Source organism: Ursus arctos, unplaced genomic scaffold (genome assembly GCF_023065955.2).
Source record: "Ursus arctos isolate Adak ecotype North America unplaced genomic scaffold, UrsArc2.0 scaffold_36, whole genome shotgun sequence".
In the NCBI taxonomy this organism is placed as follows: domain Eukaryota; kingdom Metazoa; phylum Chordata; class Mammalia; order Carnivora; family Ursidae; genus Ursus; species Ursus arctos.
Genome location: NW_026623050.1, coordinates 3,657,067 through 3,683,849, shown reverse-complemented (window position 1 = coordinate 3,683,849; position 26,783 = coordinate 3,657,067). Strand labels below are relative to the sequence as shown.

The window sequence follows — 26,783 nt, the reverse complement described above, 5'->3', positions numbered from 1 at the left end:
CTACTATATAATGTGCTTCATTATGTGCCAGATACTAGGTTTGTACTTCAGTCCTTTAAGATGACTCGTAAGACCTGAGATGGTCTAGCATCGGCTGCTTCTCTGGCCCCCTCCTTCCATGTAGACCCCCTCACCTGCTTTAGGACCCTGGTCTCCTGGCTTTCCGGCTTCCTGGCTAGCTCAGACTTCACTCAAGTCTCTGCTCAAATGTGACCTTCTCAAAATGCTCTCCCTGACTGCCCCACAGAAAAGATCGCCATCCCTAGTCACTTTCTATCTCAGTTCAGAAATGACCTTAATGAAGTTTTTCTTTATAAAACTTAGCTCCAAGCAGATTGTGTGTGTGGTTTTGTTGTTGTTGTTTATTGCCTGTCTCTTATCAGAATATAAATTCCGTGAGGTCAGGGATTCGTCTCGTCTGTTTACTACTGTATTCTCAGGGCCCGTAACAGTTTCTGGCACTCAATCATTGTTTGTTCAATTAACAAATGACTTATTTAACCTCATAAGACCTCTATGAGGTAGGCACCATTAATTTTCCTATTTTATGAGCAAAGAACCTGAATCCTAGAGTGATTCAGTAGCCTCTTCAAAGTTTCACAGTTTGGAGCCAAGATGAAAAGCCAGGACTGTCTGAGTCCAGAGCCCGCACACTCTTCTGACAACCTATACTCAGATCATAGTAATTGAAAGTTGGTGTAAAAATTGTTCTTTAAGAACCCAGACATTCAATGTACATGCTTGAACAATTTCTCTGACTTTAATATATCTTTATTGAAAACATGATAAACATTTCTATATGGACGAGAAAGTAAACTGACCCCCGCCCCCCTCTGCCCCCCTCCCCCCGCTCAAAAAAAAAGAAAGGTGTCTTGTGGAGCTAATAAAGGGTGATCTTGAGAGCAAATTTGCTCACATGGGCCAAATGCTTCCTCCTGCAGAGTGGGCTGCTTCCCAAAGAATTAGCCTCTCTCAAAATGAATTATTAACCCCAGCATCCTGGCCAAATTCCCACTTGGATAGTCTAGGAACTGTTCAAAACTTGGAATCTATTGAAATTAGCCTGGCTTGATTGCAGTCTCTGCATTAATTGTGATATAATAGAGTTTCTCCAGAGATTTGTGCATATATTATTCTAATTTGTATAGGCTGGCTTTGTCTCTTAAATTTTTTTAGTTTCTTCTTCCCCTTATGAGATATGTCCTGAATTTCTGTATAAGTTTTTTTTTTTGTTTTGTTTTGTTTTAATTTCGGTGGGTGAAGTCCTTTGCCCTTGGACTTGCCAAACCTTTTCCTCATTTGAGTGCCTAGTTAGTCTTTTGGTCATTCTAGAAGCATGTTGCAGACTTTAGCCACCAGAAGCTTCCAGATTCCCAACTCTCTTGCCCAAGTGCAGGTACAGCCTGGGAAGGTACAAGATTTATTCAGTTAAAGCTTTCTAATTGTCTTTTTCAAGTGTATGTTCCAGTGGGAGACACGTATGTATTTTAAAGTTTGAAATAACTGGTCTAATGATAGAACTATTTAGGACTGTCCTACTCATCCTAAAATTACAGCTATTAATTTCTTCAGACAATTTCGTTAAAGGATATGGGCCACTTGTTTGTCTCAGCCAAGAGCAGGCACTGCAATATCACTTGTGTTCTGGAGAGATAGGGAGATAGGAGTTTAGTTAAAACCACTGAATCATTTCCCTTAGGTCAAACTAAAACAAAGACCCTAGAAATCCATTGTGTTACGTGACTTTGATGGCAACTGTAGACCTCATATAATTCCTCAAGTCTTGCTAACATCACATGATTATTTCTTTCTCTGAGTTGGCCTTTCTTGCCTTGAGTTGGCATAGTCAAATCTCCAATGCAATGGATGATAGTAGGTAACTCCAACCATGTTTTCATATCCTATGCTTTCTCCCTAATTGATGTGAAGAATAGGAGTGAAAATGCTATTAAAAGGCAAAAAGGTATTCCGAGGAGGAAGCTGGCCTCGAAGATTTTCAGCACAAGAAAGGAAACTGAGAACTCGTGGCTTCAGTCTTTGCTTTTATTTCTCCTTGGATCACAAACAAGTGATAAGTCACTTATGCTTTCTGTGTTCACTTCTTTGTCTTTACCAAGCGAGAGGAGACAATGGATGTAAGCCATGTGTACTTACAACTTCAGCGGCTAATATTAGAAAAATGCTTTGAAAATGACAGATGGGAAGAGCTATAAATGCAATTGCTAATGGATTTATGTGCTCTCTCTCCCTCCTTCCAACCTATTTCTACCAGTAGTTTCCAAAAAATTTCCCAGGGCTCCACCTGAAGTATGACCCGATGGCACCAAAGCCCATGTGTTTCCTGAGTCGGTCGAGTGTTTCCAGAATTTACCTACATTTTAGATTTAAATGTTTACCCACAAGGGCATTAAATCATGGAAAGTGTTACTGTCTTAGTATGACAGTCCTATACTTCTGCCTAGACTATTGTTATAAGTTCTGTGGGGCTTTCTACAGGATTTTCCCCCCTATATCTTAGTCAGTATGGGCCTAGAAATATATAATTCCTTGCGGAAAAAGCAATTTTGACTTTCAATAGTGTAAACAAATTGATAGAGAGTATGCTTTTAAATCTGTAACATGCAGGAACTTCCCATCCCCTTGCCATCAGCCTCCTCCCACCTGAGTGGTTCTAACTACTAAAGTGAGAAGGTAAAAGCCTAAACACTGATATTTCTCCTGCTTCCCTTGTACGCTTGAAATGAGGCACCCCATGCTTCAGTCTCAGGTCAGGCCCTGAAAGTATTCATTCATTTATTCTTTTCCCAATTGTTTATTGAGCTTATACTGCTCTCCCAAGTACTTTTCTATGAGCTAGGCATACAGCAGTGAACAAAACAAGTGCCCATCCAAGTGCTTATTAATAAATCCATCAGATGTTTTCATACGGCATCTCTTGTAAACATCTAAATTTGTTCATAAAAAGTTAGAGGAACATTACTCCACTGGTGGTATTAATTGCTTTGCAAGAACATTATTTATCTTATGAAAGAACTTACTTTAGCAGAGAGCAAACTCCCTTAGCAATTCTACTTACAATATTTATACTTGCTATAAATTGTATTTCCAAATGTCCAGGGAGTTAAAAAAAAAAAAAAAAAAGTAATGTCTCCAGAGAGTGGTTCTAGGTTCTGTAACATTGTCAGCACGTCAGTCACTTAAAATGAAAAGGGAGAATGTATTCAGGAGCTCAAGGAAGAGAAAAGAGAACGTAACCAGAGAAATGTCAAAATAGCAGTCTCAATCTCTGTTTCTCCATTGCTCTACATCCCCGACTTCTATCTAATCCAGAACCTGACAGCTCTCCATTATTGTTTGTACCACGGTACAAATATCACTCTGAAAAAATTGCACATGAGTTTATACATTCTTTATAACAGTCTATTATCAGGTCATTTCAAAATTGGCTGGTTAGGTTAGAAAAAAGATGAAGACCTTATAAAGTAGTGGTTTATACATTTTTGCCCCTGAATTTCTTTCTTTCTTTTTTTTTTTTTCTTTTTTTAAAGAGTTTATTTATTTATTTGACAGAGAGAGACAGCCAGTGAGAGAGAGAACACAAGCAGGGGGAGTGGGAGAGGAAGAAGCAGGCTCATAGCAGAAGAGCCTGATGTGGGGCTCGATCCCATAACGCCGGGATCACACCCTGAGCCGAAGGCAGACGCTTAACCGCTGTGCCACCCAGGCGCCCCTCTGAATTTCTTTCTTGTTAGTATACACTGTATGAACATTTTATATGTCCAAATACCTGAATTGAAAAGTCTTTCCTTTAGTTTCTGCCAGGTCAGACTTGATGCTAAATGGATGCTGATTGTCAGCTGGGACTGTTCAAAGGAGGAGAGTCTAGATTTCTCCAACACCCTGGCCAAATCCAAGTCATGATCTTTTATGGGGAAGCAGAGTTGTGAGTCGGATGGTGATTTCTATGCATACTTTTGATCTCTTTGAGATAATTTTTGGTTCCTCCTATTTACCTCTTCCCCTCTCTTCTTTCTTTTTTTAAGAAAATATTCTTATTTAGATAAAGTGTAATCAACAGTTTCATGGTATATATGTATGAACAATAACCTTGGATTTTCTTAAAGATTTTCTGCTCGAATCTAAAGGCCATTTGTGGCTTATTTCTTGCCATGTGGCAATCCTTAAGTGTTTTAACTTCTTAAAAAACTAAACCCACTCAGCTTATGTTGCTATGAGGGTATATTTCCAATTACTCAAATAAGAGTATTTAAATTTTTTAGATATTTAAATAATGCATATGATTTCATTTGGAACACACGAGTAGTGAAGGTACTGTCAGAGTTTACCTCAAACTACCCTGTTTCAAATGAAAGCCTACGGTCAACTCACCTTGTGCTAAAATATTTATGTTCCTAAAAAAATAAAATAAAAAATAAAATAAAATAAAATATTTATGCTCTATGTATGATAGTAGAATATGGGTCAAACTTAAGTTCATCCGCCAAAGATATACAATACCAAGCAGGTATCAGAAACGTTAGAGGGCTCTGTCCATGACGTAGAAAAGTCAGCGGCGATATCCGAACTATTGACCAGGCAACAATCAGAAACAATGCTCAACTAATTAGATGCTGGCCATACTGGTCATACTAGTTGAATTCAGCTACATTAAAGGGTTGTCCTTTTTAAAGTCCAGTTTTTGTGGAGACAACCATTTTCAGGGCTTCTTAAATCCTTGTAAGAAATATTTTTGTGCAAAGAATAGAATTATTTGTTTCTAAGAACGTAAAGATAGGTCATCAATTTCTAATACACAGATCAGGAGGAACAAGAGGTAGCTATCACTTTCTATAAAGTCTTATCACTTAATCGATTAGAAAATAAATAGCCAATTCCATAATTTCACATATTCATATTTTTAATATGTTCCTCATTATTCCTCTCTTTTATCCAAGTTGATAAGCAGATGAAACATGGTAGAAAGCTAAATAGAAAAACACTTTCTGCTGAGGTCGACTTGGCTACCCAGGCCGAGAGTAACCTTTTCTCAATATTTTCTGATTTGCTGTCCCAGTTAGGAAGAAAGTAGCCCCATATAATATTTAAGTAAGCTATAAATATATATTAGCATCTATTCTTATTCTTTTGTCATGAAATCGTTTTATTTGTGTGTCTATATTTTCTTTTGGTCCACAAGTTTCTAATTCATTTGGATTTACTCAGCATAGCATTTAGTATGGTGGTAAAAGGTGAAATACTATCAAATGATTTGATATTTCAATATTTGATCACTTTTATCTTGAATGAGTCAATAAATATCCAGAGTCATGAAGACGGGTATTTTTATGTGCATACATATTTTCTCATTTAGTTTGGTTAGGACATGGATTAGATAGTTGATGATCTTCTATAATTACCCGAAGAAACATATTCATAAGTGTGTCGAAAGACATTTTAAAGGTGTTCTAGTTACTGATGACTTGATTTGCTCGAAACCCAAATTGGAAACTCACAAAGTGATTGTTTTCATCTGCTTAGAAACACTTTATATGTAAAGTATTTGCGTGTTTGAAAGGTTGGGTGAAATAGTAAGGAGCCGTGTATGCACCAAGACAGATCGGTGCGGCGGTACCTTGTTCTGTCCCCATCTTGATTCAGTTAACTTTCACTAAACAGGCTGCTTTAAAAAAGGGAAGGAAAAACAACTTGATAAGATAAAACTATGGGGAATTCCAAAATAAATACTGCTAACTGACCTTTTTTGATGGCCCACTAATAGTTTTCTTACTAGGATATGAGTTGGTTGCTTTCTTTACCAGTACAGTAGATAACTAAGGTAAACATTTGGGTAATATCTTTGACTTTTTTGTATTCTCTGGACTATAATGATCTTTCTCCCATGTTTTTAAAAATCATATAAACTCTAAAACATTTTAAGAACATGGGATTATAATTAAACAGGAAAAAAGTCAGGGTTTTTTATTTTTGTTTTTTTAGCCCACCTGCCCCCCCCCCCCCCCGTTTTAGAGTATACATCTAAGTATATCGTAGTATCCAGCGCTCACTTATATGCAAAAAGTAGCTCTGTATAACAGTAAAAGAAGCCAGTTTGGAACCTCTGAACCACGTTTCTAATGCCAGTGTTCTACACAGTAGTGTTTTATCTTGGTGCACTATAAAATGAGAGAATTAACTCTTAGGAGGTCTGATTCCTTGTTGCCACCCTGATTGAAACCTTCTCCATAATCTGGTGCAAGAAATGGTCATTCGCTATTAAGGTTCTCTTTTGTAACCACTTCTGCCCACCATTGGAAGTCATTCCTTTAGAGCTACTTTCTTTTTATTTTTGTGACTTTTTAACTTATCATTAACCCCATTCTCTTATCCTGTACTCTGAGATGAGCAAGAAGATAATATCCACAACATTTCCATTGCTTACTCTAGAGATAATAACCCTTTCAAAAAAAAAGATAACCCTCCATTTCATTAAACAACAACTTCCTTTTTAAATCTATGGTAGCTTTCTCTTGTCACGTTGGACTTTCAGTACATTCTTAAGGTAAATCCGACAACATTATTTATAGCATAATCCATGCAAAGAAAAATAGACTAAACGTACTGGAATTGTTTTCTATAGGTTGTAAATTGGCTTAATAATTCTTTGAGATGTACCCCACTTTTTTATCCATATTTTTTCATGTTATTAAAGAAATGTAATAGACTAATCACTAATCCTCATTTCCTTCTAACTCAGTCTCATATGGCACTGTGTCTGGACCTGTTAAGTAGGATTGCTGTCATAAGATTAGATACAAGTATCTCTGTTGTCTAGACATTATATAACTCTCTACCAAGTACTTCAGATCCTTGTTTTAAAGCAACCCCTTAGCCTCTTTAACAAGAAGAGATATAAAATGTTAATGAAAAGTCCCATGCACTTCTTTTCTACAGCTTCTCAGTGTCACCATCTGAATTTGCCAATTTCTACCCCGTTCTCTACATATATAAAATTTTACTCTTGTTTTAAATAAGAGGTGGTTTTCATTGTTTCGCGTGTGATGCCATAACTTTGCACGTCTCCTTCCTTAAATCTCCCTTCTCATTTGCTATCCACCCTTTGCCTCCACCGACTTCTCTCTCAGTTCAAAATAGTATTTTTACTTTGCAAAGAATGTATTTGCTTGCATTCTCAAACTTGATTAATTCAACATGCAGTTCTTGCTGCCTCTTGCATGCTGGGCTGTGAACTAGATTCTGGAAGTCAAATGTGCAGAGCTGGTCTCTGCTCTCAAGGGGCGTAGAGTCTAATAGGAGAGGTAGACAAATAAGCAAGTATTTACAATGCAGTGGCGTGGCATAAGGGGGAAGTGTAGGGTGACGTAAGAACATGTAGAAATGGGTGTTAAGTAATTTACAGGATAAAATCTGGCTATTGGTATCCACAATTTCTAGGTAGAAATGATGTTCCATACGAAATGTTCTTTGAGATTATGTAAGCATGAAATTTCTTCTTGCTGGGGAAACCAGGGATGTCTTAAAAAGGGGAGGAGGCCAGGCCAACAAGGTTTAGGCAAGTCCCTTTCTCCTCAGTTGACCTCAGTTTTGTTAGACACAAAATAAGAAAGTTTGAATGAGATGACTCTAATGTCTTTTCTAGTTCTAAAACTCTGAGTCTGTAAGTTTTTCTTTTTCAGTTCACTGAAAAATCTAAACAGCCCAAACCTGTTTTGAAATCTATTTCAACAAATGATCCATAAAATAAACACAAAATTCAATTTTTTGGAAAAGTGGTCTGGCTATAGAACTGAGTGGTCCCATAAAATATTAATTTGGTCATAGTGTGGAAATGTGAAATGATCGTTAAATGAGTCAAGGCCTTATCTGTGGCCTTTGGCTCATTTGGTAAGATTACCCATTAGCCATGTAGGCAGTGTAACACGCATGGCCAAGCAGCTCATGGGAGCGTCCTAACAAATGTTAAATAAAAATTATCTTTCTCTAGCCTTAGGAATATATTTCTGTTATTTTCAAAAGAAGACTGAGCTCAGCTTTAAAGTCTCAGTCAACAGGAAAATAATTATATCCATCGCGCTTAAAATCCTGACTCCTATCTGCAAATGTTTTATAATATGTTTTCCTGATACTTTTTATGTCTTTTTGGAAATTTAGAAATAGAATGGGGGCAGGTAGGGGGTGACACCTGGTTGGCTGAGTTGGGAGACCAAGGCAACTTGGGATTTGGGGGGTGTAAGTTCAAGCCCCAGGTTGGGTGTAGAGATAACATAAAAAATAAAACTTCAAAAATTAAAAAAAAAATTTAAAAAAGTAGAATAGGTGTTGGTGGTATCTAAGTTTCACTTAATTTCATCACTCCTGCCCATATGAACTGCTTCTAATACCACTAGGATATGTATATGTAACATTTCCTCTTGAAGATGCAAAAAGTGTTTCTACTTTGTCCCAAGACACTTACTTTTTTTTCTTTCGGTCATTAACTTTGGTTTCATAAGAAATTCCTTCTTCATTTTTTTATTTTATCTCTATCTTGATAATAATAAATTTAATAACTGTTCTTAAAATCTCCGGATGATAATCCATCAGGCTCATTCAGTATTCCTTTAGCTTATCTACCGGAGAGAGAGCACTTTTCTTTTTTGCTCCTTTTAATGAGGCCTTCCTACCATGGCTCTAAATATCAACCAAACATGTTAATCTCTCAGGATCTGGCTATTATTAAAAAATCTCTCAAACATTTCTGAATTTTAAAACATGTGATTATTATAATTCAATCTATTTACTTCCATGTGGACTCAAATGAAAATGAATCTCCTGAAATAGCCACATTTTCTTCATCCCAAATATACATGTGGCATAAAAAAACAAAACAAAACAAAACCCAACTAACTAATTTAAATCTGGAATCTGGGTTTCCATGACACCAAACATCTGGATGAAAAGTTAAAAATTTAGTAGAAGTTTTCAAATATCCAAATATTGTGTCGGTAAAACAGTTAAATGACTGAATCTTTCCATTTTTATCCGAGTACTTATGCTTCAAATACGTAGAACCATCAGTCCTTTCTAGTAGGAAACATTATAAATTTCAGAAGCAATGCCTCACAGACAGGGATGTATTGAGCACTTATTATGTGGGATTGACTCTTGCTTAAGTGCGTTTTATCTTGACCTTTGTCCTCAAATGATTTGCAGTGCAACAAAGGATCTAACACAAGTACACAGATATACATAAAAAACAGTGTGGAGCAAATAAAAACACAAGAGAGAAGGAGAGAAAGCGCTGTGAAATTTTTGGGGAGAGTGACTACTTCTGGCTGGAGAGGATTTTCCAATGGATTCAGTGTTTGGACTGGCCATGATGGCCATACCAGAATCATGGAAATGGAAAGGAATGTTGTGAAATGCACTCTCCTTCGGCAGCTGGGAATTCTACTGAAATAAAATAACCCTAAATTAGCTGGATGATTGCAAAAGTGGTGTCATTTTGCATTATCACAGCCTTTGGTTTCTGTAAGGTTTTTGAGTCTTAGGTATTTTGATTAGTAAATTTCTATCCTTGCCCTTAAGAATTTCAACTTGACACAAGAAACATACTGAAACTTCCTCTCTGTTTGGTCATTTTAAGAAACACCCTAAGAATTCTACCTCATACTTTGCCTTTCTAATTTAAATTTTAAAAAATTCTGGGTTTTATATACATTGCATGCTTAAACCTCTGTCTTCCAAGCTAGGCCATTTTTTAATTTATTGGGATCACAACTCTGATAAACTTTTTAAAAAATCCCAATCCTCAAGATTTTTGTCGTGTTTAATCAGAGTCTGCAGGCATAGATGAAAGCAAAATGGTTCGTTTCTTTTCTCTTCTTCCCTTCCCCCTCCCCCTCCTCCTCCTCCTTCTTTTTCTTCTTCTTCTTCACAACAAATAATCATTTTTAGCTAGAGGGGGTAAAGGAATACACCGGGGAGATTCCAGGTAATCTAAGTTGTGCCAGGTGTATGAGTCAGGACTAATTTATTGGCTCAAGTAACTGGAAGGTAAAAGGAGCTAGTTTTAGGTAAAGCTGTATCCAAGTGCAGAAATAATGTCAGGAATCGATTCTTCATTGGCTCTGCTTTTGTCTGCATGGGCTTCACCCTCAGTCAGGCTTTTCCATTTCGGTGGCAACAATGGCCTCAGCAACTCCAGGCACATATTCTACTGACTGAGTAACCCCTGTGAAAAGAGAATGCTTTTGAATGACAGTCTAACTGACTCCCATTAGCCTAACTTGGGTTTCATTTTCAATGCAGCCGGAATGATTAACTATGTTGATTGACTAAGCCTGGTCCTTTGGCCACCCCTGAACACATTCCTAAAGTAAAATCAGGGCACTATTACCAAAAGAAAAGGGAAAGATACTTCAGTGAGAAACGTTAATGTTAAAGTGGGAAAAACCGCCACTAAATGTCGAGAGAGCAGGTGGCTATCCCATCTTTTACCACTGCCTGTTTCCATGACGGGGCGTATGTTACTTAAGCCTGTGAGTCTTGGCTTTCCCATCTACATAAGTTGGTTCCAGACCATAGTTCTATCTAAAGACCTTTTTATTCTACGATTTTGTGGTTCTGATCTCAAGAACTCAGGACAGAGATAAGGGGACCTGCAGAAAATGAAGACATTTACAAATAGTAACATAAAGCAAGAGATACATCGTGTTTCCTGTAGAAGTGCTTAGGGTAGAAACAGGAAGTGAGTTTGGCAGTGGAAGAGCGAAGGGTTTGTAGTGCGGCCTGAAGTAGTGATTAGAAGCTCAAGACAATTTGAGAGAGAGAGAGAGAGAGAATGTGTGTGTGTGTGTGAGAGAGAGAGAATCACTAAGATTCACCATTAACCATCACAAACTTTATTATAATCTCTATAGATATTTCACAACCCATATAAAGCTTTGTTAACCTCTTCATCTTACCTTACAGAGACTGGATTCCAGGCACGGTCTTATTCAAGGTGACAGAACAGCTTGGCTGAGAACTTGTGTCTGGTTTTTTGTTTGGTTGGGGTTTTTTCCCCCCATTTTTCCTACAAATATTTAGAGATACTCCGATGGAGTTGGGGAGAATTACAAAAGTTTAAAAAACGCGGGGCTTTACTCTCAGAAAGTTAAACTTAATGAAAACAAAATAGATAAATAAGACTTGACAATGAAAGGCTTAAATTATAAATACCAAGTAAATTGCAATACGAATTTAGTGGAAAGGAGATTACCTTCTAATGTGAGGATGTGATGGGTTTTAAATATCTTGTTTCTTGTTTTATGTGAAAATGTTATTTGTTGCATACATTCTAGTCATAGCATAGGATTTTTTGTTTACATAAGGAAAAGATGTTAAATTAATGGCCACTGAATAAATTTGATATTCCAGAAAATGCTCTTGTTTATTCAGGAGTTAAATCTTTAGCACCTCTACTTGTACCCAGTTCAGTAAGCATAGTCCTAGAGAAATAAGGGATATTTACCCAATACAGTTTGTAGTTTTATTTTTTTTAATTTGTATTTTATTTTTTATTTTTTTTAAGATTTTATTTATTTTTAAAAAATATTTTCTTTATTTATTTTGAGAGAGAGAGAGAAAGGGAGAGTGCACAAGCAGGGGGGAGGGGCAGAGGGAGAGAGAGAAGCAGAATCCCTGCTGAGCAGGGAGCCTGATGTGGGACTCGATCCCAGAACCCTGGGATCATGACCTGAGTCAACTGAGCCACCCAGGCGCCCTACCCAATGCAGTTTTATTGTCCACCTCAGGTAAATTGCCTGCGGGGTTCCATATATGAGTGACATCATCAAAATCTAAGTCACCTGGATGAACTCTACAGAGCAAATAGTGTCTTGGAGGGGATTGAGGAAAGGGAAGCAGTCACCAGAGTGATCAGTTTCCAACTAAGACCCTGCTCAACAAATTCCTTCATTGTTTGTCTTAATGGTTACACTACATCATCACAGAAGTCATTTGGCAAATTGGACATTGTGCTTCAAAGAGCTCATCTAGTAAGCTTCATAGGCCAGCAAGTGAGTCAAACTCATTGGGTAGGGAAGTAACTTAAGAGGCAGGACTGGTCCTAAAGATGTCCTGCTTTTAAAAATTATCTAGTCCGAGGGGCACATGGGTGGCTCAGTCCATTAAGCGTCTGCCTTCGGCTCAGGTCATGAGCCCAGGGTCCTAGGATCGAGTCCCACATTGGGCTCCTTGCTCAGCAGGAGTCTGCTTCCCCCTCTGCCCCTGCTTGTCACTCTCTCTGCTTGTTCTCTCTCTGTGTGTCAAACAAATAAATAAAATCTTTAAAAAAAAATTATTCAGCCAGAGTTACTATAACATAAAAGAATATCTAACTTTATAAAAATGTTACTGTGGCATTTAAAAAATACAAAGTATATGAATTAATTACAATAAATTATAATTAAAAAAGTAATAGTCCTTGAAACCGTTGTTTGAAGCAGTACACAGAGAGACCGTACAGGTATCTATAAACAGAGAGTAAACGCTTCTACCCCATGCCCTACATACACAAACCATTATCAGTGTGTGTTTTTCCAGATGTTTTCTTGCACTACCAGGACAGATCTATACATATATAATTAATCTATTTACGTATCTATTTTACAAAACGTCATAATACATGTTCTACAGTTTGCTTTTTTTCGCTCAACAATATCTGGGAAAAACTTTTTCATGAGAACCTCACATTTTATTAACTAAGATTCAGTTGATAAATAGCTTATTTCCAGTTTTTCACCCTTCCAAATACTACCGTTTTCATTTATCCTGTATTTCTAATTCATGAGATGATTAGAAATACTGCTGGAAGTATTCTTAGACATCAGTCCAAGTCCTTTCGACATAGAATTAAATTCATGATAGATCATCTCCAGGTTGGACATTACTGGGGAGGGATTAATCACAAAAGAAGATTATTATTAAGTGGTTTCATCCAAAAACTGTTTCAGTGATGTTTTCCAAGGATATTGTGGCTCCGTTTCCATGTTCTTGATAAACCAGGTTAACCTCAAAAGGAGAGAGGGGGAGAAGGTCTAACTAAGGTTAGTATCTTGAATAAAGATAATATCTTACTTTCAAACGAGTGTTTAGGGAAAAAGGGGGGGGCAATTAAAAATATTTTCTGTCTACACTGGGTCGTGAGCCATATATGTCTTACTACCTTTTTGAACAGTTGTCAGTTGATATTCAAAGTAAGCGGATCCTTGCGACTCACTTCTATTCAACAGTGGCTTTAGAACTATTTTGGGATGTGAAAAACTTTGACCTATGCTGGGTCTTTCTTGATGAAGGGAATCATCATCGTCGCTATTATGTTACGGTGTGTGTTCTTAAAAGTAAATCGAGCCACCCCTGGGCCACTGGACCAGAGCGGGTTGGCCCCCAACAGTGAACAGACTAAACTCCAGCTTTAGTCCAAGAATATGGAAACTGACAACAAATTATTGCTTGTGGTCTCCTTCCAGTTTTCAAGTGCAAACATACCAAAGTTTATTTTAAATTTGAGCCAGTCAGACATTTAGTAATATACATCAAAGAAGAAGTGAAGGCTTCCCATGTTTATTATTTCAATATGATGTCTGTTCTAATAAAGTAGAGGAATGCATATGACAGACCATGTAGTAGAAATTCTCTCGTTCTACAGTTAGGCCTTAAATATATACATATATTTGTAAATTAATCCAAAACACATTGCCATGGTTCCAGTTCCTCTGAAAGCTGATTGTTTTCCATCCCTTTTTTAATTTTAGAAATATAGTGGCTGACTGCCAGAACACTTTCAGATAAACAGTCCACTCCATGTATAAAAGGGGCATAGAATCACGAATGTTCAAAAACCACAGAACGTTATTTAAATAAGTTAAAGTTATTATGGTCTTCCCTATTAATTAAAAAAAAAAGCCATCTGTGCAAGGTGAATTTTGGTAAGGTCCCAATTTTTTTAATGATTGTGGATGGAATTTGCAACTGCTCTCATAGTGGAATGAAAGTGCGGCTCAGGGATTCCCAAGCTAAGATGTACTGTTTATGTAATTTTGTGGTCATTTGACTAAATTTCTAATAAAACACTGGAAAGAATTCTGGTTATTTGATCAGAATTTACAGTCCTACTTGAAGGCATTGGCTTTCCACTCCCATCAGCTTTCTACACTTCTACTTCCTTAACGTCCTAAACCTTTACTTCATCTAAACCTTCTGTGTGTGTGTGCACGCACGCGCGTGTGCGTCTGCCTCCGTCCCTCTTTTTCACACACACACACACACACACACCCACAACACCCATGTCTTGTTAGACCTGCCTTGAGCAAATGCATCCAACAGTGAGCAAGACTGAACACACCAGAGAGAAAACACCACGTAAGGAAACAACACGCTGGATGACGTCACTGATGCGTATCTATGCGCTCTTGCAATGAGTCCTCGTTTTCCTTCTTGTGACTTGAACATTTCCGTTCCATCTTCCGTCATTTCCATATAGGGACAGTAACCTAAGAAACCTAAGGTTTCAAAATCTTAGAGGGACAAAAAGTCAAAAGGTGCACCTCCCTCGAATTTGGCAGGAAAATGCTATGACAAGAAGGATCTGGGGATTGTTTTTGGTCATTTTGCTCCAACCACTGTTTTCAGTCAATTAAAATTTGTACCCTCGGCCTTTTCCAGTTTGAAGCCACCCGGGCGTCTGTGATGAGCAATCCTTCTTGTTTGGGCAGTCATTCATTATCTCCATTACCAACAGGAGAATAGAGGACAATTACATTGTTTGGACGAATCCGAGTGCTAGGAGGAGTATTTGTCGTGGCGGCAGAGTACCGCACCTGACAGGCAGGGATTGATGGCCAGGAATGAGTGCGAGTGGCCGAAGCAGCCCTCATAGGATGCAAATTACTGACTGTGGATTCCAATTTATCCTGTTCATTTTTCTTGCCCGTGCTGAAGACCATTAGTGGTTTTTGAAGCAGTGAAGGGGTCATTACTAATGTGGGTAGGCTTGAAGCAGGAGGGGGAAGGAGGGGAAAAGCCTTCTGTAATTACACAGCTTTCAGGAACAGGCTGGAGGCCCTAGCCAAAAAAGTGTCAACACCTCGCAATCAGAAAAATTTATTTTCATTTTATGCTTAACCCATATTAACTCAACATTATCATCTTTCTTTGTTAACATTTGCAGAATATTAAAAGCCTGGCTTCCATATTAATACAAATCTGGTTAACCCCTTTTGCCGTACAGGGGATTTTGTTTAACCTAATGGCATCTGGGTTTGCTAATAAGGAATCGTGCACGTTTTGGATAATGCAGACTATTATAGAAGATGAAATACCTAAAGAATAAAATTTTAGATGATTGAAAAACACGCATTCTCTCCAACTCTGGGGTGATTAGAATGCTCTGGATGGAATATTCTGTTGTTCCTAATGTCACCCTTTAATGACGTTGATGGCACATAATATTAAAGGCTTCCTAGTTTATGAATGACGTTGACATGCCGGATAAAAGTTTACTTTTCTGTTTAAGAAAACCAGTGAATTTAGAGCAGGGACCTCTCTAGAGGCGTGTTTTATAATTATGTACGTGCAACTGCAGGGTCTCTTAAAGTGAGTGCGTGATTCTACAATAACAATCCTTGAATTCAGAATGATGGAGGAAAGCGGTCGGTGATGGGAGGGGGTGGTTCAGTGCAAGTGTTGATGAGCCGTGATGGGAAGTAAAGAACGAAAAAGCACTGAAACCCATGGCTTCGTTTGCTGATTGCCATACCAGAAGGTCAAAAGTAAAATTTCTATATGAAGCCTGGCACGTCATTGACTCCTTTTGATGTGTGGTCATCGTGTGTGACCCATTGTGTTAATGCAGAGCAGTAACCAGTAAACACAAGTGCATCTCCCACTGTCCTCGAAAGGAGTCAACGTAAATACGGCCAGTAAACTCTGTTACAATCGGAGCCGTTGCTGTGGCTTCTAAGAAGCGTAATGATTATGTACTATCTCACTTTCCAAACTTCTGCTGTCAATAACCTCAGATTCACTAGGAAATAACGATTATATTGGCCATCTCACGAAGATGACTTAGGATAAGGGCTTCACGTAGGTTTTCGAGGCAGTAGAGTAAAATGGCCCTGAAACTAGTTCTCTTAGTGTAACTGAAGTGATTGCAGATAACCAAAAATCTGATGCCATCACGAAAGTGCTTTCCAACCCTGACCGGCTGAAGCAATTGAGTAACTGAAAACACTTTGCTTCTTACTGCCGGCCCTCCAACGTGTGGCAGAAACGAGGGGGCTGCTAATGCCGGTTTTTGGATTCTTGTCCCTGCCTCTATTTTTCTACACGATTAAAAAAAAAAAAAAAAAAAGCCTCGATTAGGAAAATCAAGCCATAGACTAAAGAAATCACAAACAGTGGTTTCATTCTTAGAAGTAAGTGAGTCTTTCTTAACTTCTGATACATCTTTTAAAACATTTGTTTTTCCATTAGCATCCGTACCCTTCCGAAGAACAGAAGAAACAGTTAGCGCAAGACACAGGACTTACAATCCTCCAAGTAAACAACTGGTGAGTGACCCAAAAATCAATGTCTTTCTCCCATGGCTGAAATAAGATTTCTAAATAAGTGTTTTCTCTTTTGTTTCTGAAACCAATGAAATTGAGGAGGGTAACGTCTGTGTTTCTGCCCTGAGGTGTGAAAGTAGTGGGTAGGGGACGAAAAGGTACATGGTGGCTTTAAGATGTGTTCCTCTTTCTCTCCTCCTCTCCACCTCACTTTTCCCATCGCTGATGCTTCCAAATTCTCCAGCTGAACCACACATTCTTGTTCAGGCCATTCGTATTGAAAAGAGTGACTGTGGGCTTTTTTCTGTGTGTGTGTGTGATTGTGTGTGCAGTCCTTGTATGGAGTTATCAGCTCTGGGAAGGTTTCTTTTGTCTAGACTTTGAGGGGTGATGTTGATGCAGGCTTTTTAGCATTTCCTAATAGAAATTTATTTACCCTAATTTTTTTTTTTTAACACAGGGGAAAAAAAGGTTTTCCCAGTTTGAGCTTTGCGATGTGACAGATTACTCCTGTGTGGTGCATGGCCCATCACCCTTTGTATGTGGCTTAGAGGGTAACTGAGAAAAAGGAGGGGCAGAGGATTAAATAAAATGATCACAGTGGCCAAGAAATGATATAGGAATTACTTATCAAAATACTGGCCCAGGTTTTATCGGCAGCTTAATTTTGTTCAGTACATTCTTGGGGTGATGTTCAGATTAATTGAACTGACAGTTCCCTTTCAAAATTCAGGGAAAGTATTTGCACGGATTTCAGGCCTTATACAAACTTAATTACATGGAACTCCATTTTATCATTCTAATTCCATGTAGCAGAGGTTGTATTTACAAATGAGAAGTCTCTGCCTTTATTCACAGCTTTCCTTAATATATTTATCAAAGCAGGTTCATTTACAAAGTGCCCTATCTGTGGGATACAGGCAGGCAGACATTAACAAAGCTTTTAGGTTTATCAGGCTCGCTGCCTGATGAGCCACCCGAGGGTCAATTGATTTTGTGGTTCTGTGATTCATTTTTTTCTCATTTTTCTAGGATCACAATGAGAGACATGCTTGGAGAATTAGCCAGTTTGTCTGCCTTATCTGTCAGGCAATTTTTTTTTTTCCCAGGGAAGTCAAGCTACTTAAATTGGCCACAGGAACTGCCGTTATCTGACTTTAAAGCACCCTATAGTGTGGATAGCATTTCAATTACACCAGTAACCAAAGCTTAGCTGCAGCCCTTTTCATGCCTAGTGCTGTACAGAAGGTGATGTGCCTACCTACGGAAGCAGAAAATTGAGTTGCCTTGCTTCTGTCAGGGTGATTAATGCAGAAATAAACTGCTAACCTGAAAAGAAAGGCAGAAAGAAAGGATAGACAATACAGACTTGAATTCACTTTAATTTTCTTCTAAAGATTGGAACTATGTACACTGAAAGATACCCTTTAGACCAACAACTTGGGATAAAGGCTATGAGCTCCTGACGGGCATGTGTATGTGATTATATGTTGATACGAGCCTCCTAGTGTAAATACATAGAATATACGTCCACATCTATAGTCCATTTTATGTTCCCCGCACAAGCTACCGGGGGTCTAAAATAGGAAAAATAAATACGCTCTCTGTTAACTGCAGGAAACTTCTTCACCCTGCACGTTATTTGATAACACACTGGTGACCAAACTCAGCAGCTCCATAGTCAGCGGTCCTTCATGCAGTTAATATTGCTTTAGAATCGTCATTTTTGTACACGTGGGGCAAGTTGAGGAAGGTGGTGATGGGCGTGTTTGAGAGAGACGGAGTCTTTATGCGCGGAGATTCGGCATTGACATTTGATGCTCTTCTTGAACGTACTGTCCCATATCATCCTTTCCCTGTACTTTTTGATGTAGTCATTATACTTCAAGAGCAAAGAAGCTGGAGTCCTGCATCTAAACAGGAGCGTTTCTCACAATCAGACACCTGGTGGGAACCTGGAAAGAGCACCCTTATTTTCTGAATTCCACTGAGCCCGGAGGCACGTACGAGGAGTTCTGTCGGTGTGATAGTTTAGGGGTCTCGTTTCTCTATCATTTGAGCCGTATTTGCTGCAGAACGCCCAGGGTTAGGATGTGACAGTCTGTCGCTCGGTAGACTTTCCATAATGTGGCATAAACGTTGACACCTACGTCTCTACAAAATAATTCCATGTTCCTAATTTTCACACTTCCTTCTGAAAAACCCTATAATCCTGCCCCGAGGTCCAATTCTTAGTTAACGGCTACTGTAACTTTGATAATAAGGTGTGACTCATGAGGATAGTATAGCAAATAGCTCGAAAAGACTACCAAGAATTTCATATAGGGATCGAGTGTCTGGGGATTTCACAAAGACGTTTAAACGAGATCACCGGTGACTTCAGTACGTTTAGAAACTGTCTGATGCCTTGATGAAGTCAGCTTCGAACCCGAGAAAGCTATCCAGCCTAATTTCAAAGGCCTTCATAATCACTGTCCTTAAGTGCTAAGTGACGTCTAAGAGACCTGGTAACAGTGGGCTCTAAGCTATTTCTCCAGGCCCTGAGCGCTCTCAGCCAAAAAGCACAGGGATCAGAGGGTAGTTCCCCAAACCTCATTCTGTCAGCTCTCCTTGGAAATAAGACCCACTCCTCTGATTAAGACCAGGATGTTAGGCTTGTGTCCTGTGAGGCTTGTACCCAAAGAGTTAGGAATAGTCTAGAAAGCACACAAATCACAAGATCGTGGATGACTGCTGTTCTAGTTGGGTTTCTCATGTACTTCTTGAAATACAAAGGCCAAGCAAGGTCAGGGTGGTTCAGTAGCGCTGTAACATCACGTCCACATCCAGAGTAACAAGCAGTAGAGCCCGGCTCCACGCACCTGACAAGAGCAAGAAGCAGTAAAAACAGACCTGTTAAGAGCAGTAGGCAATTTTAGAACAAATAAGCAAAAAGGAAGTTTAGGAGATAATTAAGGGAATTACAGATCGTTTTATCCTAGCAGTCAGGGTTAGGAATAATCGTAATGGGCTTTGCCAGTGTATTTACACTAGGGAGGATGCAAACAGTGGTGATACAACCAAATCAAATGTGATTGCAGGAAAAGAGTGGAGTTTATGACACGGAGTCATTTTTTCTTCCAGTTAGCCCTCAGAAGCACCGAAAGAATCAGTCATCTAATTAAGACTTCTTTTTTTTTTAAACCATGGTAACCAGCTCTTCAATGTATGTGCTTCACCGCTAAGCTAATCACAAGTGGCAAGACTGGTCTTCTCTGCTGGTTAGAATGACCAGTGTACATGCATTAGAGAAAAACAGCAGAGAAATGCATGTCCTCCAGCTGAATAACCTCCTCATGGTGGAGAAGCAAACGCGGTGTGATTTGACTGGATAGTGATTCAAGCTCGAATGGTAATATGGCTGGTGGGGAAGCGCTCAGGCTCCGGAACCAGGCTCTGGGGGGTTAAAATCCTTGTTCCATCATCTCTCAGATGTTTGACCTTGAGCAGATTCCTTAACCCATTTACGCTTTAGTTTCCTCATCTGTAAAATGGGGACAATGGGCTCCAGATCTTGTATAGTTGCGAGAATTCACCAAATGCCACAGACTGAGCGCTCGGCGTAATGCTGGCACGCACGGTGGATGCCATCTATTGAAATAGTTAAAAATACGCCGTGGAAATGAGAATTCGGGTTCCATACAATGATATCAATAAAGACGTCATTAAGGAGCTTACAAGCTAGAGTGGAGATTTCTTTCAAGGGGAAAAAGACATTTTTAAGGGGAAAGAAAATTTTAGAGCAGAAAACTTTCTGTGCATAGCTTCTTCCCCCCCCCCCCATTCTATAAGTAACATCTGTTTGTTGAGCATGTATATGGACTAGAAGTCGGTGATTTTATAGATGGAGACATAATTCTTGCCGCCATGGAGCTCACAAGCATATTACATCTAATTTATTTTGTGATCACTTATTTACTATTCGCTATATACCAGCCTATGCTAAGCCCTTTTAAAACATTTTCTTTTTTCCTTTTTCCCCCCAATTTTACTGAGAAATAATTGGCATACGTCACTGTGTAAGTTTAAGGCATACAGCGTGATGGGTCCACTGACATATACTGTGAAGCGATCACCACAGTAGGCTCAGCGAACATACTCAGATATGTGCATCTCTTCTACATTAAGCAAAGACAGACTTTTGTAGTTTCTTAGATGATCAGAGTTTTGGTGGGTTCGTTTTTGGGGTTTTTTGGGTTTTTGTTTTGTTTTGTTTTGTTTTTGTTTTTGTTTTTTTTTTGGTAGTTCTTTGATGCCAGGGAGGTGATTAGGGAACCCTAGGAGGTAAGTGGCTTCAAATAGCTGTGAAGGTTAGACGTCTTGAAGGAAAGTTTTGGGTATTAACTCTCTGGTATTTCCTCAGGAGGCGTGCTTACAACATCATTGACAAAAGATTTTTTTTTTAATTATTTTTTAATGAGGAAGTTCTTTTTTTTCTTTAATGAGGAAGTTCTTGCTTGAATAATTTGTTGGGGTGCCGTCATACATCTTTGACAATAATAATCATTGAAATATGGCAGTCTTAACTTTGACAATTAAAATCCATTAAGTGAAAAATACTATGACAAAAGTCAGGACGTTTCCATGTTCTCAAGTAACTTTCCTCAACGTTCTATCTGAATTACAATATTAATTTTGAAGTTCCTATTTCCAGGTTTATTTCATTTTGTTTTCTGAAGATTTTATTTATTTTGAGAGAAAGAGAGGGAGTGCGTGTGTGCACGTGGGGTGGGGACAGAGGGAGAGGGAGAGAGAGAATCTCAAGCAGATTCTCTGCTGAGCATAGAGCCTGATTCAGGGCTTGATCTCACAACCGTGACATCTTGACCTGAGCCACAATCAAGAGTCAGACGCTTAACTGACTGAGCCACCCAGGTGCCCCCCCAGGTTATTTTAAAAGGAAGAAGTACTGTACTTTTAAAAGCTCATGTCACCAAAGTAATTATATCTTCTCTCTATATCAACAAGCAAAATCCACAGGGTGACTTACTGACGGAGTACAGGTATACTAGGCATTAAGGACTTATTTTCTTGATAGAAGGCTGTCTCCAGGACCCCAAATAAAAATGCACAAAACATAAATTTCAAAGAACTTTCCTGTCGAAGGTAGTTCAGAGAGATCCTTTGTGTAATAGTTAAATGTCCTGGTACAGCCTCTCAAACGGAAGATATTAAGTAGCTGTACCCTCTTGGCCCCACCTTTCCATGAAGGGTATCACGACACCCTTGGTCCAACAGCTTTTAATAATTGGACCTCCACTTTATAGAAGCTCTGGGAAAGTGCCCGTTTCATTGTGCCTATTTCAGTGCGGCCACACCGAAGAGTGTTTCCAGCATGCGTAGGAACCTGTTCGGTTAGGACTCAGGAGCTATGCTGGGAGAGTTCTCTTGGAATCAGTTTCTCTTCTAGCTTTGTTCTCTTTCCCCTGTGGAAGGCTTGCTAACGACCCAGGTGACTTGGTTTTCTTCTGCGTGAAATGGAATGATGTAGAGACAAAGAATTTATGTGTGAGGACATGATGTAAGTTAAAAGTGCTCTGAAAAGGCACAATCGTTTGAAGAACTTCCCAGCCCTGATCGAAATATGGACAGAAACAGAGCAGGAGTCCGAGGAAAGCAGTCCTTCTCCTCCCAAATCCCTCAGTCTAGATAGACTTGGGTGCCCAGATGCTTTTCTTTGCTGCGTCCACATGAAGGGCCATACTAATGTCCGAGGTGGGTTTCAAGACCACAGGGTCAGTTTCAAGCCCTAAGTCAGTGAAGCCCCAAGCCCGCTGTGAAGCCTAATTCATAGGAGGCTGGGTAGGTGGTAAAAGAGGTACCCTTCTTTACAGCCAAGAAAAGTCACTCTCAGACGTGTCTCTGTTGCCATTGCACGGCAAGGGGAGCAGACACCGGGAAATACAGGGTGATATTAGGACCTCACGCGTGAGCTGGGAATGGCGTAAAATGATTTTGTAGTAAACATATGGAATAATCGGCCAGTGGTGCAGGAAATCTCAGTGAGGTACAGAGACAGCTGGACACTTTTATCTCAAGAGAAAAAGGACTGAAGGAGGGAGTGATAAACCGGGGAGGTGGAGTTGAGAGAAACTTGAAGGGAACGAGCCTGCTGGACGAATCCTCTCTCTGCTCAGCAGTTTGCACCACGGCCATTTATTAGACACATAGCTGCCGTCTGCGGTGATTATTTCCCAGTAACGTCTGTGTTTCTGAATAAAAATCCATTTGAATCGCAAGTCAGATTTGCCAGGTGCTAGATTCATTGTCAGCATTTAATGTGCTGGAACTGCCGATGCTGAGGAAGTGACTACAAAAAAAGCCTGCTTTTGAATTCCAGTTTGGTGAACTTGAGGGGAAAGGCTTCTCTTTCCGATGGCCTCCTCTGCCAGAAAAAAAAAAAAAAATCAGTGACCGCGGAAGGAGGCAGAGATGCCAAGGGGTGTGATGCCAACCAGCCCCATGAGATCTTTGGCTAAAACCAGAGCCTTTTCTTACCGACAGCAGCTCACAGGGTGAAGGAACTAAGTTTGTCTCAGCATCAGGGTCTCCAGTCTCCCCCTCTCTACACAGGTTCCAATCACGGCCTCCATGGTCATAGTATCATTTCTTGGGGGCATGCAGTTCTTTCTGAGAGGAAAACCAAAAGGAGGTAGGAGGAGAGATTTAAACCGTGAAAAGGAAAACACACACATGATTAATGTTTAACCAGAGGGATGGCCCTGAATGGGCCTGAAGCCCTCCCTGGGCTTTCTTTTGCTGTCTACAGCACATGCAGCTGGGGGGCGACCAGGGCATCGACCCAGGACGTAACAGTTTTGAGCAAGAGGGACAACGGCCACATTTTCCCACCTCACTTCCTGCAGCAGATGTGTGAGATTCCCACACTGATCGGAAGCACTGAGGATATTTATTGGACCCCAGCAGCCGTGCCTCCAGCCTCCTGCCATGTCAGACCAGCATTTCTAGACACCTTCTGTCCTGTAGGGATGGCAGTACCATTTCCAGAAATTGAGATTCAGTCCAAATTTGGGCAAGCAGCTCAGACTCAGCAAGAGCCTTTTAAAAGCGGTAAACAAAACGAGTAGAGGGGGAAATAAAGGAAGGGGATGCCAGTGAGGGGACTCAAAGGGGAGGTTTGCTGCAATCCTTTACGTTCAATTAGACCAGCTCCTTTGTGCTTTTCCCTTTAGTTCTGCAAAGAAAGAATGAAATATGGTTTTCATAGCAAGCTGGCAGCATTATCTCAGGATGCATATTTCTTTGCTGGGTTGGAATGCCAATAAGGGGGAAAAAAAGTTCCTCGTTTAGAGGAAAGTACAGTGCTACAGAGAAAACACAAAACAACAAAAAAGGAATGCAACAAGTTTCTGAAACAGTTCCAAACATTGCCCCTTTAAAGAAAATATTTAAATGAGAACTTTTTTGAAGATAAAATTTCTCATGCTGAAAGTTACCATTTTTCAAAAGTCTCTAAATATGGAAAGAAATTTGGCCCAAAATGTAGGCTATTTTTGATATTTGACGATTTTTTAGAATTAGCCCCTCTCTTTCATTGATGAGGACAATGAACTCCACAGACCAGTCCCGCGTGAGGCACAAGGCTCTACCTACTTCTGCAATTCATTATACCAGGATTTGGAAGAGAGACAAGGTTTGCTCAAATAAGTCCTTTATCCATCATTGGCATCATCTACATGGTTTCTCAAAGTAACACAGAAATAAAAGTTGATATTTCAGTGGGTTGCATGATTTTAAAGTCGGATGATATTGGCTTGCTATTTACTTATTTTAAAATAGAAAAAAAATGAAGAGGAGCTATTGAAAATATTACAGAATTCTCTTATAGCAACAGATTCAGCAAGTATTCCTAACCCCAGCCACAGATCGACAATGCTATATTTTAAACAAAACTCAACAAAAAGGACTTTGCTAATTGCACTCCAACTTATTTCCAGAATGCAGAAAATTGAAAGATGCTTGTAAATGTAAACAGAGCCCTTCTATCAGAAGCTATTCAAAGACGAAAAGATCGGAATATACAAATGCTGTGTTGTTTACTTTCTTTACATTTTTTACTCTTAAAAATAAGAGGCTGGGTGGCTCCTGCTTGGTTCTGTGTTCTCAGTCCTTTTTACCCCATTGCTGCTTTTTCCCGTAAATCTTTTTTCCTCGTTTCTTCCATTTCCCCCGGCATAGAGTGTTTTTAAAATGTATTCCAAAGATTCGCTCTCGGAGAAATAAGTACTTTATGAATAGTCTTTAGACCAGATCCTCATTCACTTCACTCGTTCATTCACGCATTCATTCATTGGAGAGCAGTCTTCCAAAAATTACTTAATTGAGAATCTGCTCTGTTAATGAGTAAATGTAGGTCCTATTAACCTCTTGATCTTAAGGACTTGTTCTGTTGTTGCTGCTGTTGTGTTCATTGTGTTGGGTTTTTCAAGTATTAGAGAGGGAGCCTCAGCTAGGTGGCACCTCCCAGTGCTTACCCCAGAAATGCCGTCCAATTCATGAAACTCACAACTATTTCCTCTATTCTCTAGAAATAAGGAAATCATTTTTTTTAAATCATTTTAGAAACCTGGATAGAAAAATATAGACAGACTTCTTGGGTTTTTAAAATTTTGTTTTCTCCTCATTTTTTTCCTGCTTCATTGTTTTATTGTGATCATAATAGAAAGCCCTGTTTCTGTTTTTTGTTTGTGTTTTGTGCATGAATCAGAATCATCATTGCTGACTGAACACTCGATATAGATTTGCAGCTAACTCCCCGCCCTTGTCCAGAATTGTTAATTCTGCGCTTGGGTTGAAACACATGCAAGGTTCTTTCTCTTTTTCCCTTGCAAGGTAAACATTGAGAGAGAAGAGATTTCCCATCTGTCTCTAGATACAGCTTATCTTTTAGATAAGTCCCTGCAAGCTGCGGTTTCAGGCTGTTTAATGTTGACCTCTTAAGTTCCAAACTTCCTTAATGCCTTTAGATAAGCAAAAACTTTAGCAGTAATTACTAAAGGAGGGGTGGGATAGTGGATTAATCCCCAAAGACCTGGATTCAACTCTACCTCAAAGCCCACAGGTGAATAATCTCTTTAATGCTCCTGGCTTAATGGTTTCAACTCAATTCTTAAGGAAGGACCTGGCCATTCTTGACTTAAGAGTATATCACGAGAATGAGTGCCAGAAAATTCCTTTTTTGTTATTGATTGATAGATCTTCTTCATAGAGATGGTCACAGATATCTGCATACTTTCACCTGTCTGATATTGACATTTAGGTAATTTCAAGGTTAAACTGTCTTCTCTTTTAAACGTAGATTTTGGATATCATTTCATTGAAAAATGAGGAACACATGGGCAGCTTTCTTTGTCTCTACGCACTCTGTTCTCTAAAATTCAGAATGCACCCTCTTCAGAAGAGGGGATTATGATTCCAGTAGTCTCCTGGCTGAGAAGACCCAACCGAATGTATAAACGAAATGCATAAGGATTTCATTGGGCCAAGTGGTCCTTTGTTTTTTTTTCTTCCCAATTGTGGATCTGAATCTTATTGTTTTATTTGCCAGTGCAGTTGAAAGGATGAACGGGTATTTTTGAATGCCCATGAGCCAATTTCCTCTTTATAAAGGTGTGTAGAAAGTAGCACAATAGAATTTGGTCACAGCTGGCTTATTTCCTGTGTTACCTGAAGCCAAGTTCGATAGGGTAAATTCCGAATACCTTCTTAGCTGGGAGTTACTAAATCTTGATAGTCTTGGATCTGTGTGACTCAGTGTGGCTCTTTGCTTTGCTGCGTATGCAGGCTTCCTGTTAACCTGCGACGTTCCCATGGATTCAGTGTTTCTGTGTCTGTGTTTGGTGACATGGGGTGGTGTAGAAGAAAGCCCTTAAAGAGAAAAGTAGAAATTCCCAGTGGAATGGAATAGTGCAAGTCCGACAGATTACCTTTCCTCGTAATTTTTTCATAATGAAATTACTAAAGCAATGTCAGTAAACAGGAAACAAGTGTAAAATAATTAGCACCAAAGGGAACATAATAAGTTACTTATTAAAATCCATAGAAGGATTATGTGACCTCATCGGGTCCAGGGACCAGAGATCACATGACTCAGCATGCCTTTTCTGAGGTGAGCACCCCAGTGCACTTTGTCAG

At 39.3% G+C, this 26,783-nt stretch overlaps 1 protein-coding gene across 9 annotated transcripts in view; it reads left to right on the top strand.

The window, feature by feature from the left end:
* MEIS2 (Meis homeobox 2) overlaps positions 1-26,783 on the top strand; it is a 203,502-nt gene that overhangs the window by 127,206 nt on the left and 49,513 nt on the right. For all 9 annotated transcript variants that reach the window (XM_057306145.1, XM_026480057.4, XM_057306147.1 and 6 more), the window contains exon 9: positions 16,516-16,592. In XM_057306145.1, the coding sequence (XP_057162128.1) occupies positions 16,516-16,592 (77 nt within the window). The remainder of the gene's footprint in view (positions 1-16,515; positions 16,593-26,783) is intronic.